Source organism: Trichomycterus rosablanca, chromosome 21 (assembly GCF_030014385.1).
Source record: "Trichomycterus rosablanca isolate fTriRos1 chromosome 21, fTriRos1.hap1, whole genome shotgun sequence".
Classification (NCBI taxonomy): Eukaryota; Metazoa; Chordata; class Actinopteri; order Siluriformes; family Trichomycteridae; genus Trichomycterus; species Trichomycterus rosablanca.
The window spans coordinates 1201829-1215885 of NC_086008.1; the positions used below are offsets into that span (position 1 = coordinate 1201829).

Here is a 14057-nt window from a genome sequence, read left to right on the forward strand (position 1 = left end):
TCTTAACCGCTTATCCAATCAGGGTCGCAGGGGGGTGCTGGAGCCTATCCCGGTTTTTCAATGGGCGCAAGGCACACAGTTACACCCTGGACGGGGCGCTAGTCCATCACAGAGCAGACACACACACACACACACACACACATTCACCTATAGGGCAATTCAGCGTCTCCACTTAGTCTGACTGCACGTCTTTGGACTGTGGGAGGAAACCGGAGCTGCCGGAGGAAACCCATGCAGACATGGGGAGAACATGCAAACTCCACACAGAAAGGACCCGGACCGCCCGTTTTTGCAGTCATGTGCCAGCAGTTTGATTTTATTTCTAATTTACACCCACATTAGTCTCGGGTAGCAGCAGAAGAAAATGTGCCTGTTGGGAATCTTTATGCATGAACGAGATCCATAAAAGCGTCGCCTCCGTCTCGAGCGATTCAGGCCGAGGTGTGAAAGTATGAATTAGAATATCTCCGACTCCTCCGGCGGAATGGAACCGTGTTCATCCGGTAATGAAGAGGTAAAAGGACGGCGTGTTCTCGGCACCCCATCAGAGGCGTCGTGATTATTTCCGCGGTGCGACAGCTGGGTCACATCACCTGCTTCGAGATCCGCTGGGAAAAATAAAAACCTGAAATATAAATGGACGGATCCTCCCGCGGCCTCGCCGACGCTGTGGATTGACAGTTTTGATTTGTATTTGAGCTCCCGGCTCTGATTTGGACGTTGGGGGTTTTGAGTCAGAATCTGCCGACAAACAGCAGGTTTTCTTCCATCATCACAAACATGAGAAGAGCCGTGAGGAACGCTTCTTTTCACCTGCACTGGTTCATATGGAGATCCGTATTACGCACCGATCTCCATTATCCCCTGTCTCTGTTAGCGCTTTTCCACCAAAAAAAACATGGTTCTTGAACCGGTTCTGTTCAGGGTTCTTAGAACCTTGGTGTTCTGTAGAGAACCGACACATGTTTCCACCAGTTTTTGAGAACCAAGCCTGTGTCATCAACGGTGGGCGTTGCTTAATGAAAGTTAAGAGTAGTAACATGATGGTGGAGTGTGTAGATTATCTGTGGGGATTTGTGCTGTTGTTACAGATGTTGGTTTTTATGTAAAAAGCACGGATCAGCTGTCGGTGATAAGAAGACGTGACGTGTTCGTCTCAGTTGTTGTTTTCTTTAGTTCAGTGACGTGAGAAGCGTTTTGTGCTTCGCTTTCATCGGCGCAAATAGCCGATTTGCTCAGCGCTCGACTCGAGCGATAAAACACTAAAGTTTCACGACACGAACAAACATCTGTCGTTCTCCATGTCCCTGTGTCTGTGTGGGTTTCCTCCAGATGCTTTGGTTTCCACCTGCAGTCCAAACGATGAGTTTGCATGTTCTCCTCATGTCTTGCTTTCGTCCCTTCAGGACTGAGATTGTCCATCCCTTCCTGTCTAAGACCAAGGCGTAGAGCTTGGGGTTTTTTGGTCATGGAGACTCTCTGATGAGACTGAATTGGGTGGATCTGGTGCCGTAAAAGACAGAGGGTCGGCTTTAAGAAGGCTTGAACCAGTGGAGGAAGCTCCTAAGCTCCTGGTGATCTTAACCACCAGTCTTGTGAAGCACCGGAGGTATTTGAACCAGCTTTTGAGTGGTTAACACCATGCAACACTATCACACGGCAATGAAAAGCTTTCTGGGCTTGAGGATTCCCTTTAGTGTTGAAGACCTAAAGAACCCGGGTCAGGACCAGCTTTAGGACCATCGTTATGCCGTGTGTGAACCGTGTGAACTCGCATCTTGGCTGGTGTTAATCAGGGCAGCCGCGACTATTAAAACCTCTGCACGTCCTGATAAAATACGGCAGCATGAATTAGCGAGTAAGGTAAAGTGCACCTCCGGAGCAGAACGCTGCGTCCAGTTTTTTAAAAATTAAGTGGTGAAATAAAGTGATTTCTGAGTAGCGCTGTCAGACTCCTGGAGCCGAGCGCAGGGCGGCGAGAGCGTCGCACTCCTTCATTACGGCGCATTAGTCCCCGCGATGCGGCGCGCCTCGTGTTCTGGCCTGTTCCTCCTCCCTCAGGTCAGCGTGCTTCGGTTTCTCCTGTGATGGATCATGGTGTGAGTAGGCGTGGTCAGTTCGGGCTCGGCTCAGGAATGTCAGATTTCCTCGGGAGGTCTCGCTGCCGGCCTCATCAAGCCCCGTTGCTTATTATTTATCAAATAATCTGGCTGAGAGGGACTCGGTGACGAGGGTGTGATCCGGTTCAGACCGTGTGTGGTACAACAGATATTACTGTCGTTTGTGGGGGAGCAATTCACCAAAAGTCAGGCTCTTGCACCGCCTGATGTGAGATGGATCCGGTTCTAGATGTTTGAGGAATCGGATTGAGCATGCAGTGCCGACCGCTTCTTTTCACCGATACTGGGCAGGTTCATACAGAGATCCGTATTGTGCACGTATTGATCGCATCATCCACCCCGATGCGTGGCCGATATGCAAACTGCGGTGGGGCCAGGAAATCTGTCAGCTGAGACCTCAGGTGCCGGAGAACCAGTCTCTCAAAGGTCTTCATGACGTGTGATGTCAGAGCCACAGGTCTGTAGTCATCGAGATCGCTGGGACGATTCTTTTTCGGCACCGGAATGATGCAGGAGGTCTTCCACAGTGTAGGCACCTTCTTCAGTCTCAGAGAGAGATATACCTTTAGCATCCTGGGGTTGATGTTATCAGGTCCACTGGCTTTGCTTCTCTTAAGCCTGAAGAGCTCCCGCTGTACCTGGTTGATGGTGAAGGTAGGGCATGGTGGTGAAGGAGTTTGCATATAGCTGTGGGTTACTGTCTGTGGGTGAATAAATCACCACATGAGAAGTCACCAGCTGTAGTCACCAGTAAGGCCAACAGTTCCTCAGTGGTTCGTCTGGGTCCTTTTGGGACTTCGTAGGTAATCTGTTAATGCTCCTGTGCTGGAAATTTCATCTAGGTTAAGATAATGACTGTGTTACTGTGGTTCGCTGGAGTCCCAGAGTCTAAGGAGCAGTTTTATAACCCTATTCAGGCCAGCTTGTTAAGACAGTTTAACTATTTTTTTAAATGAAATGATATTTAGGTTTAACAGGGCTGCAGTAATCAAGTCTGAGCATGTCAGGTCTAGTAAAACCCAATAATAATTCAACTGAGTTATTCTTTCTTCCCTGATAAAACCTGAACCATGTGTGACAGGTTAGAAGAAATCAGGAAGGTGTTGAATACTTTTCCTCTGAACGAGCACTTTCTGATGGATTCCATTCAAACATTATTACAGAGGTCCGTTTCTGAGGATGCTCATGCAGTTCGGGTATTATAGAACACGCCCAGCATGGTGTGAATATCAGCGGTCGCTCTGAAGCCGCTTATTTTTGGCAGCAGCCCATTTGGGCTTGTGGTAGAGGGCTCACGTGTGCGTGGTGGGCCTCGTTCAGGTCATGAGTCACGGCGCTTTTGTCTGGTTGTTCCGGCTGATAATGACTCAGTGGCATGAACAGTGATCACCAGGCTCTCTATTGATCAGACATGATTATAATAGCCCACGCTATTAAAACTGCAGAACCAGGTGTGTGTGTGTGTGTGTGTGTGTGTGTGTGTGTGTTATAATAAAGATGGATTATTCTAACGGTACAGTCATGGCTACTTCATGAGCACCGTTAAATAAACACATGGTATGTGGACACCACTTCTAGTTATAGTTCGACTTTGGGTGGTTTAGTTGTTCTTTCTCTCCAACACTGATCCTTGGGAACCAGTATGGCTAAAAAAAAAAAACCTTGTATCCAGGTTATTCGGTTGTGTCCGATGTTGGACACTGGTAGCCTAGTGGGTGGAGCTTTGGGCTATCAACCGGAAGATTGGCGGTTCAAATCTCTGCTATGCAGCCACTGTTCGGTCCTTGAGCGAGGCCCTCAACCCAGTCTGCTCCAGGGGCGCCGTACAATGGCTGACCCTGCACTCTGACCCCAGCTTCCAAACAAGCTGGGATATCTGAAGAAAGAATTTCATTGTACTATACACGTGTATATGTATATATGACAAATAATGTATATCTATATCTATCTATTCTGCATGCATTTAAAAGCGTAGTTTTAATGTATAAAACTGGGGGAATGTCCCAGCTAACAGGAAACGTTCCCACAACTTTCACTAACCTTACGTGAAAGTTCTCCTAATGTTATGAGCAAACGTTCTCACAATAACGTTAATAGAACGTTCTATAAACGTTACATGACCTTGATAAATATTCTGTTCAATGTGTAATGTTATATGAACGTTAAATTTTAACGTTTTTTTTTTACTAAATTTTAAAGGAGTATGTGTGTGATATTCTTTAGACGCATATTAGGAAAAATTATAATTATATATAGTCAACTGATTTACATTGATTTAAAGAGGTGATAAGATGCACCACTGTAAGACTTCATTCATTGCTTCCTACTGAACAGTTTTGCTTTATATAATATTTTATTTAATAATATATTTAAGATAAACCATTATTTTTCATGATTTTATAAAAACTGCATTAAAAACTGCGGTTATCAGAATCCATCCATACAGGACCAATATTACATTACATATCATTCAGTAAATGACTTTATAGTGCTTTATTATGTTTATTCTGCACAAAGCTCTCTTCTTTACACAGCACAGTTCAGTTCTTTTACTCTGAAACATGAGTCTGTCAAACTACGTGCTTGTGTACTTCTGTGAAGATGAAATTCCTGCCACATGTGTTATTGAGTCTGAGCTTATTGAAGGACAAAAGAATCTGACAAAATCTCACCGACGGCTAAACTGTTGTCGTCAACTTACAGTGAGAAATGAAAACAAGACGTTCATCAAGCGGCGCCCTGCTAAACTTAAACAGTTTATAATAATAATAAACATGAAAAACTATATTATCTCTGACATGTTATTAAAAATAAATGATCATTGTAGAAAGTCGAAAACAACCCAGGTATCAGCATGAAATGTTTTCAAATGAGTAACTTGGGACGTTAGCTAAACGTTAACATTAGCCTTCTCACTGTGCATTTTAAATACTTAGTAATGCTTGTTCAGACTCGTGCAATTACTTAGTTTATAGTGCTGTTATTGTGCTGAACTGCACTATAATACACTTATGACTTTTAATGATTTTAGGTTTACAGATAATATTACTTAGAAATGAACATGGAGAAGTATGTAAATGCTTTTAACATCTCTAACGAGACAATTCACCTTTGATGTCATATCTATACACATATCTGTACACATGAATTAAATGTGGACGTTAACCTGCATGTTACACTTAAAATACTGGAGGTCCAACATTTTCTTTCAAATAATAGGTTATATGTGTGCTTTAAACCACCTAAGCCCACCAACAACCCAGGTAAAACCCTGCATCTGTGCCATCATGTTTAGTTATTGTAGCATTCTGTTAACTACAGATTTAAAATATGAAATTAAAAACAGGTTTTTTTTATTCCAGGAAAATGGCCACATGCTGAGGTAGAGAGTCTCAGTGTATTTGCCTTCATTCACATCAGCACAAAAGGACGGGTCGCCCATATTCAAGTTTATAATAGTGGCAACAGGTTTGACATTTAGTACACTGCTCCACAACCAGATTCACACAACGTCAATGTTTTTGTAGCCCATGTCCTAAATCAATTGAAGTAAGTGCTATTTGACTTTTTATTAAAATATATTTGTGTAAAAATATATTGTGGAACAACTCGCTTTTTTCAGTTCTGGTGCTGACAATATCTATTCATTCATCCACCTTTGTGCCCACTCGCCCACCTCTGTATACTTAAAGCCCCGACTGTTATCACATTTTGTTGGGTGTGTTCACCTGAGCTACTTTGCAAAATAGATGTACTGCAGCATAAAATAAAGAAGTTAAAGAGAGAGAACATCTGTCTGAGGCCGTGCATTAGTGCAGGTGAAGGTAAGTCATGTTTTTCAGCAATAAATATTTTGTGCACCATAAAAATTAATGCTGAGATCACAAAAGTTTCTATATCTCTTGCAATATACTGACCACCCAAACAACAGATTATCTTTGAAAATAACTCCTGCTTAGGCTCAATCAGTGTTGTGAAAAAAGTGTGAAAAGTATTTCTTTTCTTTTTAAAGATCTTTTTTCAGTTGCTGCTACTATTAAAAAAACATTCATAGAGTTTAATACCATATTGCAGCCAAGAGAGTTGTACCAAGAGACTGTAAGAAAAGTGCTCTTCCCAAGTAAAGATTTAATCTGACCAGTTAAACCAGCTGCTGACTCACAATCAGAGCCATAACAGGTGAGTTTATAGTTCCTCACATTAGAATGTTTAAGCAATATGGCACAAGTGAGAGTGGTGATGCATTCTTAATAATATGGGTGAGCAAGAACAACATCTGGTTATATGGACTGTACTCTGCTAGATGTGAACATGTAAATGAAACAGTACTCGGGCTCCGAATGATGACGTTTCTCAAGTCAATAAGAATGCAAGTACAGAGAAGAGCACATGAGGAAGCAACCAATAGCTGATCTGTTGCTGCACAGTTTGTGTAAGTCATCCTCTAGTCCTCCATCAGTGCAAAAACAGATTTTTATTAATAACTTTAATAGCATTTAAAGTATTCAGCACACATTACATACTACAACTCTTATACTGACACTTTTACCCTTTATTGCACCCTTTATTTTATTCATAACTTCAATAGCATTTAAATTATTCAGCATATTAATAACTTCAATAGCTTTTAAAATATTTTTATTTTTCGTTCATTCAATTGAATTTGATTGATGATGAATAAATATGTTTTAAAATAAATATGTTTGCATTGATTTTGCCTCCGTTTATTTCAGTATTTTTACATGAATTGTTTGAATTAGACCATCATAGCAAATGTTATCAGAGTGATTCAGATATTTTCTTTAATGAATGGTAATGTCTGAGGGGGTTGGGGGGGGGTCAGGACTGTAGTATATTACAATTATATTTGGTGATATATAACTGTAAATTAGTTAACGGTTAGAAGGTGACGGTAAATACTTAATGACTATATAAGATAATGAGGGTAGAATTACTAAGTGAATGCACATGTAACGGGTTGGAAGCATGAATGTGTGTGTGTGTGTGTGTGTGTGTGTGTGTGTGTGTGTGTGTGTGTGAGAGAAAGATTAACAGTGTCTTGGATTAACATTATCTGTAGTTATGTTAAAGGATGTTAAAGTAACATTTAAAACATTTAAACATGTTTTTGGGTTTGTTCTTTAACTTGTATTAAATGTCTTGAGAATATTAAGAAAACTGACAAATAACGTTGAAGGAACGTTCTAATAAAACATTCATACAACCAAAATGAAATGTTAAGGGAACGTTCAGAGGACCTTATTTAAAATGTTCTTAGAACATTTCAAGACGTTCCCAGAACGTTAAATTATGGTTGCAAGTGAGGTTTAGGTAACGTTCTATGAACGTTTTCATAACTTTAAAAAAAACGTTCTGAGAACAAAAACAAAACTGGACAAAATAACGTTGAGGGAACATTCCAATGCAACGTTCCCACAACCAAAATGGAACGTTTAGGGAACGTTCTCAGATCGTAATTTTGTTAGCTGGGGTGTGTCCTAAATGGTGCATATCCCAAAATAGATTCTGAGGGCACTAACATTTCAAGCTCATACAATTTTTAGGACACTATGTGCAATGCATGGTGGGATTTCACCACCACAGTGGTTATTTAGACTGGACTACATGAAGAAGCCCAGCAGGTAATGCACGTCTGCAAAAGACTTAAGTGTTGTTTTATTTCATTTGCATGGACATTAAAGCGTGTCAGTGTCATAATCTAAAAACTAAATATCACCTGTGCTACTGTTTAGTTTTTCGTTTACAAAATCAGTGATTATTTACGCAAAACGGGCTATTAACCAGAGTTAATACTATCCAATTTACACGTGGATGGACGATGGCTGATTTCTAACAAGCAAACAATTGTACTCCATAGGGTGCCTAAATAGTGTTATTTAGGCTTCATTTAGGTGCCCTACTTAGTACCGTATTGTGCGGATTGGGACGCAGTGTACAGCAGGTTACTTTATTAGCTTTACAAGGTTATATAAGTGTTAGATACAAAGCGATATATTGCTCAAGTGTTTGTAATATTAGCTAAAAATATGAGCTAAAAGCTATATTTTATATATCTTTTATAACTATAAATTTAAGTCAAAGAAAATACACATTATTCCAGTTTCGTGACTTAATTCCTCTATAAATCGCCATTAGTTTCATTACCAACTTCGCACCACTAACATTAATTTTATTTCTATTGTTTTCAGCCCGTTGTTTATTACACATACTAAAATACATTTGTAATGTTGATGTAATTTATGTGTTAAAGTTTTAATTGTTGGCTATTTCTTTGCTCGACAGAGTTTAACGGTCGCCTGTGGCTGCGTTCCAAATGGCACCACTGAATCACTGTTGCTTGATCATTATCCGGGTACTCGCAGTTTGAGTGGCCTGCTTTGGCTTACTGCTTAGTCACCCTATTTAGGGCTGTACCGTCCGAAGTGGAACATTCCCCAGTTCACCCAAACTTGAGGTAAGATAAAAAGACTAGATGTATTTTCTGCTGCACGAAGCCTGCATTTTTAAAAAAAATTTATTTTTAAATGAATGATGCACTTTTAGTAACATTTAGTGTTGTGTATAGTGATGTTGTGAAAAATGTAAAATAATTGGATAAGGCCATGGACTAATAATAACGTGAAATCAAGATGTGACATCCGAAATCAATTTAAGTTGAACAAAGATTATATTTAAGGTTGCATGCCCTAAAAGATAATTGTAAACATTATATTTGTGTTTAGAACATATAGGCAATTTCCTCATAAAATTGCCAGTTATCAGTAATTGTTCGAAACAACACGTTCGTTGGGTTAAGGCTCTATCCTAATCCGCATAAATTTACACTAAAGAGTCTATAAAATAAGTAGCCTAGCTCCTCTTGAGTGTATTGTAATTTAGCACACTACTTAGTTCAGTGCTATGGGATTGAGATACAGCCGTCCTTGTAATCTGCTCTTTACCCAGATGACCTTGTCCACAAACAATATTCATTGATTTACCCTAATACCAAGTTTACCTTTGTTCGGATCACAATCTTAAAAAGCTATATTTTAAATCTTAAATGTAAGTAGAAGTAAATCACTGTGTTTTGTTAATTTCACCATTTTCTTCTTTTATTTTTGAACAGTTGTCGATAAAAATAAACCAAAAGTGCAATGGATCCAAACAAACCGTCGTTTCCGATTGGACCCCCCGGTGCTGGACGAATGCCGGGATTGCAGCTGTCTAGAAGCCGAGGCCTGTTAGCAAACCAACCCTCTCCAGGGCGAGGCAGAAGCCTGGGTGTACCTTCGGATGAACCATCTCCAGGCCGAGGACTGGGTATACCTCCAGAAGTACCCTCTCCAGGGCGAGGCAGAGGACTGGATGTACCTCCAGACGAACCCTCTCCAGGGCGAGGCAGAGGACTGGATGTACCTCCAGACGAACCCTCTCCAGGGCGAGGCAGAGGCCTGGGTGTACCTTCGGAAGAACCATCTCCAGGCCGAGGACTGGGTATACCTCCAGAAGTACCCTCTCCAGGGCGAGGCAGAGGACTGGATGTACCTCCAGAAGTACCCTCTCCAGGGCGAGGCAGAGGACTGGATGTACCTCCAGACGAACCCTCTCCAGGGCGAGGCAGAGGCCTGGGTGTACCTTCGGATGAACCATCTCCAGGCCGAGGACTGGGTATACCTCCAGAAGTACCCTCTCCAGGGCGAGGCAGAGGACTGGATGTACCTCCAGACGAACCCTCTCCAGGGCGAGGCAGAGGACTGGATGTACCTCCAGACGAACCCTCTCCAGGGCGAGGCAGAGGCCTGGGTGTACCTTCGGAAGAACCATCTCCAGGCCGAGGACTGGGTATACCTCCAGAAGTACCCTCTCCAGGGCGAGGCAGAGGACTGGATGTACCTCCAGACGAACCCTCTCCAGGGCGAGGCAGAGGACTGGATGTACCTCCAGACGAACCCTCTCCAGGGCGAGGCAGAGGCCTGGGTGTACCTTCGGATGAACCATCTCCAGGCCGAGGACTGGGTATACCTCCGGAAGAACCCTCTCCAGGGCGAGGCAGAGGACTGGGTCCACCTCCGGAAGAACCCTCTCCAGGGCGAGGCAGGGGACTGGGTGCACCTCTGAATGAACCCTCTTTAGGGCGTGGCAGGGGACTGGATGTACCTCCAGACGAACCCTCTCCAGGGCGAGGCAGAGGGCTGGATGTACCTCCGGACGAACCTTCTCCAGGGCGAGGCAGAGGTCTGGGTGTACCTCCAGACGAACCCTCTTCAGGCCGAGGACTGGATGTACCTCCGGACGAACCCTCCTCAGGTCGAGGCAGGGGACTTGGTGTACCTTCGGACGAACCCCAATTAGGGCGAGCTCGAAGTCCGGCTAAGTTTGTAGACGAGCCCACTGTAGGGCGAGCCAGAGGGCGGCTTACAATTCCAGATGAACCCTCGCTCGGGTCTGCCAGGGGTGTGCCTGTATCTCCTGTTGAACCCATGGTTGGGAGAGGAAGGGCTCCTGGTATTGCCCCCACAACGCCACCTTGTTCTTTTGCCCGGGGAGCCCCCGTTTTAGGTGCCGACACCCCTCTCAGCATTGCGTGTGGATTGCCGTTAGCATCGCAGGATCCGGTGGTTGGCAGAGCCAGGGGGATGATCCTGAGCCCTCAGGAATCTGTGGTGGGAGGAGGACGAGGTGCTGGTTTGTTAGTGAAACCTGCAGCTGTGGAGGTACTGGAGACCACGCCCAGTCTGCAGGAGGGTCAACAAGCTCCTCACAAAATTCAGGTGAACATGACGAGGTGTTTGGGTTGGTCTGTTTTTTTTATTTTTTTTGCTTTCGTTGTTGCACATTATATTTGCAGATTTTCATAGCTGCTCTCTGTAGAACTTGTAGCTCACTTCTTATATTATACAGAGCTGTGAAAAAGTATTCGCCCCCTTCAAAATGTGTTCTAGTTGCATATTTGTCATATTTATATGCTTTTAATCATCAAACTAGTTTTTATATAAGACAAAAACCAGAGTAAACACAAAATGCTTATAAGCAAAATGCTATTCAGCTATTTCTGGCCCCGTGTGAAAAAGTAATTGCCCCATTTAAGCTTCTAAATTAACCAGTTACCAAATTCAGTAAACAGTTGGGTTCAATTTGACTAGCCACACGCAGGCGAGATCACTGCCAGACCTGTCGATTCCACACATCGCTTAAATAGAACCTGTCCGGCAATGTGAAGCTGACTAGAAGGTCTCAAAAAGCAGCACATGATGCCATGTTCTACAGAGATTCAAATACACATGCAAGACTAAGGTTACAAAGGCTTTGATAAGGCTCTGGGACTCTGGCGAACCACACTGAGAGCCATTATCCACAAATAAAGAAAACTTGAAACAGTCCTGAACACAAAACTGAAAGATTTAGGTTTTTCACCATCTACCACACATAATATTGTGAAAAGATTTTGTGAACCCAGCAAATGTAGAGCAAGGCCGGAAACCACTGCTGAACGTGCGTCGTTTTGAGCCATCAGACAGAATCTTATGACAAACTATTATGTTACTGTAATAAATAATAGCCACATGTGGTTATTCGGAAAGTACTCGGTAGTACTTCGGAAAATTGTTGCCACTGAACACAGTCCGCCGCTGCAAGCAAGAATGCGACAGTTAATGTTCTCAGTTTCCAAACCATTAAAAAGTCTGTCTATGCCTGTTTGTAAATGTGTGTTAAGGTCGATGCTCCAAGTCCTGGATCGTCCTTGGTGTCCATGTTCAGAGGAATGGGCATCGAACCGACTACGATGGGGGGCAGAAGATTCCCACCTGCAGGTAACCAGTATAGAGACGAATGATACCTGGATTGGGGCTGCACCAGTAACCTCATAGTACTTTATAGTAACTTTTTATAAATATATATGTGTGTGTGTGGATTTGCAGACGTTCAGTCCCGTTTGGCTTCTGTTAAACCGTCAGCTGTCGGAGCGGGAGATTCTCCTCACAGCAGCAGGTAACGAAGAATTCAGTCCAGACCTTTTTTTTGACCTGAGAATAAATATAAACACACACACACACACACAACAGTGCTGAATGATCCAATCTCTCGACACGTGACCTCTCAGTTTTGCAGGAAGGGGCTTGGTCGGAGTCAGAAGAGCGCCCTTGGCTCCGCTGGGGGTGGGTAGAGGTTCTGGTGCCCCGTTTACACCCCTGATCCCTAAAGATGCCCCGCTGACTTCGGCGAGCGTCGCACCTGAAGCTGTGCTGAAGATGGAAGCGGTCAGGTGAGCATGTACCTGTGCGGGGTGCCGACACCCCAAGATGATTTAATTCGACGCTGAAGCTGTTGCCATGGAGATTCATGTGCCGTCCAGGTAGTATTAGGGGTGCAACAAAGGTATGTGGACAGTTTTCCTAATTATGGAGGTCAGGTTTCACACACGCCCTTCCCAACCGGCATCCGATTAATGATATGAATTCTTGCCCGTCTCTGATTGGCTGAGCTACTAAGCCCGTAGCGAGGTCCACAAAGACTTGGTGTCCTGCACAGAGCCCTGACCGAAACCTCGACCGAACGCCTACAGAATTCATTTGAATGTTGGTTACCATGTAAGCCAGGCCTTGTTGTCTGAAATCAGCACCTGAAAAACAGGAGGTCTTCAGCAAGCCCGTGCTCAGGTGTCCTCATACTTTTGCCATATCATAGAGACCGAAGAGAAAGATTTTGTGTTTAATGTTTAATTCTAAACATTTTCCCTCCTTCACTCGACCAAAATATTGCAAACATCAAAATCTCATCAACACCACTAATGCATTCCTACATCAAGGAAAAATGGCAAGTTGAATGGAACGCTCAGACCACCAACAAACTCCAAGAAATACTCCCAATCATCAATACCAAACCAAGAACTCACCAGGGACGACGCATAGACCGAACCATATACACAAGATGCAGAATTGGCCACACCAGAGTAACCCACCAATTAGGGTTGGGCGGTATGACGGTATTACGGTATACCGCGGTATTTAAAAATGTTGACGGTATTTTAAAAATTGTGAAGCGCCAAATTTCTGCTTCAGGTCTACCTTAAAAACGGAGACTTTAAGACATTCGCGCATCCACAGTAAGGGAGGGGTGGGAGGGGTAGGCAGTTGGAGCTCACTGATTGGTTGTAGTGATGGAAATTATGGCTCCTTGAAGTGAGCCGGATCTTTTGGCTCGGTTCCTTTTTTTTTTTTTTTTTTTTTAATAATTTTTACCCCTTTTTCTCCCCTTTTAGCGCATCCAATTGTTCAATTAGCATCGTGCTTCCTCTCTGTCTATGCCGAACCCTGCCCTGACGGAGGTGATTGAAGCTAACCCGTATCCCCTCCGAAACACGAGCAGCAGCCAGATGCATCTTTGCCACCCACACATTGACGAGTTTGGCGCCACCTAGCGTTCCATGCGGAGAGACACACCCTAAGGGCACCCTCTCCCATCTCTGTGTAAGCGCCTCCAATCAGCCAGCAGAGAACGCGATCGCATTCTGACAGAGAGAGACCCACATCCGGTTCTTTGTCCCACCCCCCGCATGAGCGACCGGCCAATCGTTGCTCATATAGCCACTCAGCTTCGAACCGGTAAAGCAAGGCTGGATTCGATACCACGCTTCTCAGAATCCAGCCCTGGTTGCAGCGCGTCTCTTTTTACCGCTGCGCCACCTGAGCGGCTCAGCTCGGTTCCTTTTAAAGAGCCGTTCAAACAAATGATTCTTCGTTCTTCGTGAAGCGCTACTGGGTAAACTATAAAACACCCCCGATATTAATATCAATGATGAACAATCATGCACATTTTGCTACCTTGCCTTAAATGTAGGTCTAATTCAAACAACACTTCAATGAGAAAAAAAGATTTATTTTAAAAGGAAACTACAGGGAAGAGACATACTGGGGTTGCATTGCATTAAGTTTC

General features: G+C 43.6%; 1 protein-coding gene across 1 annotated transcript in view; it reads left to right on the plus strand.

Annotated features, from left to right (window-relative positions):
- The first annotated feature begins 7698 nt into the window (after nucleotides 1–7698).
- piwil2 (piwi-like RNA-mediated gene silencing 2) overlaps nucleotides 7699–14057 on the plus strand; it is a 29648-nt gene continuing 23289 nt past the window's right edge. Inside the window, exons 1-6 of the mRNA XM_063017880.1 lie at nucleotides 7699–7762; nucleotides 8424–8595; nucleotides 9250–10894; nucleotides 11839–11935; nucleotides 12044–12113; nucleotides 12226–12387. Of these exons, the coding sequence (XP_062873950.1) occupies nucleotides 9278–10894; nucleotides 11839–11935; nucleotides 12044–12113; nucleotides 12226–12387 (1946 nt within the window). The 5' untranslated portion in view covers nucleotides 7699–7762; nucleotides 8424–8595; nucleotides 9250–9277. The remainder of the gene's footprint in view (nucleotides 7763–8423; nucleotides 8596–9249; nucleotides 10895–11838; nucleotides 11936–12043; nucleotides 12114–12225; nucleotides 12388–14057) is intronic.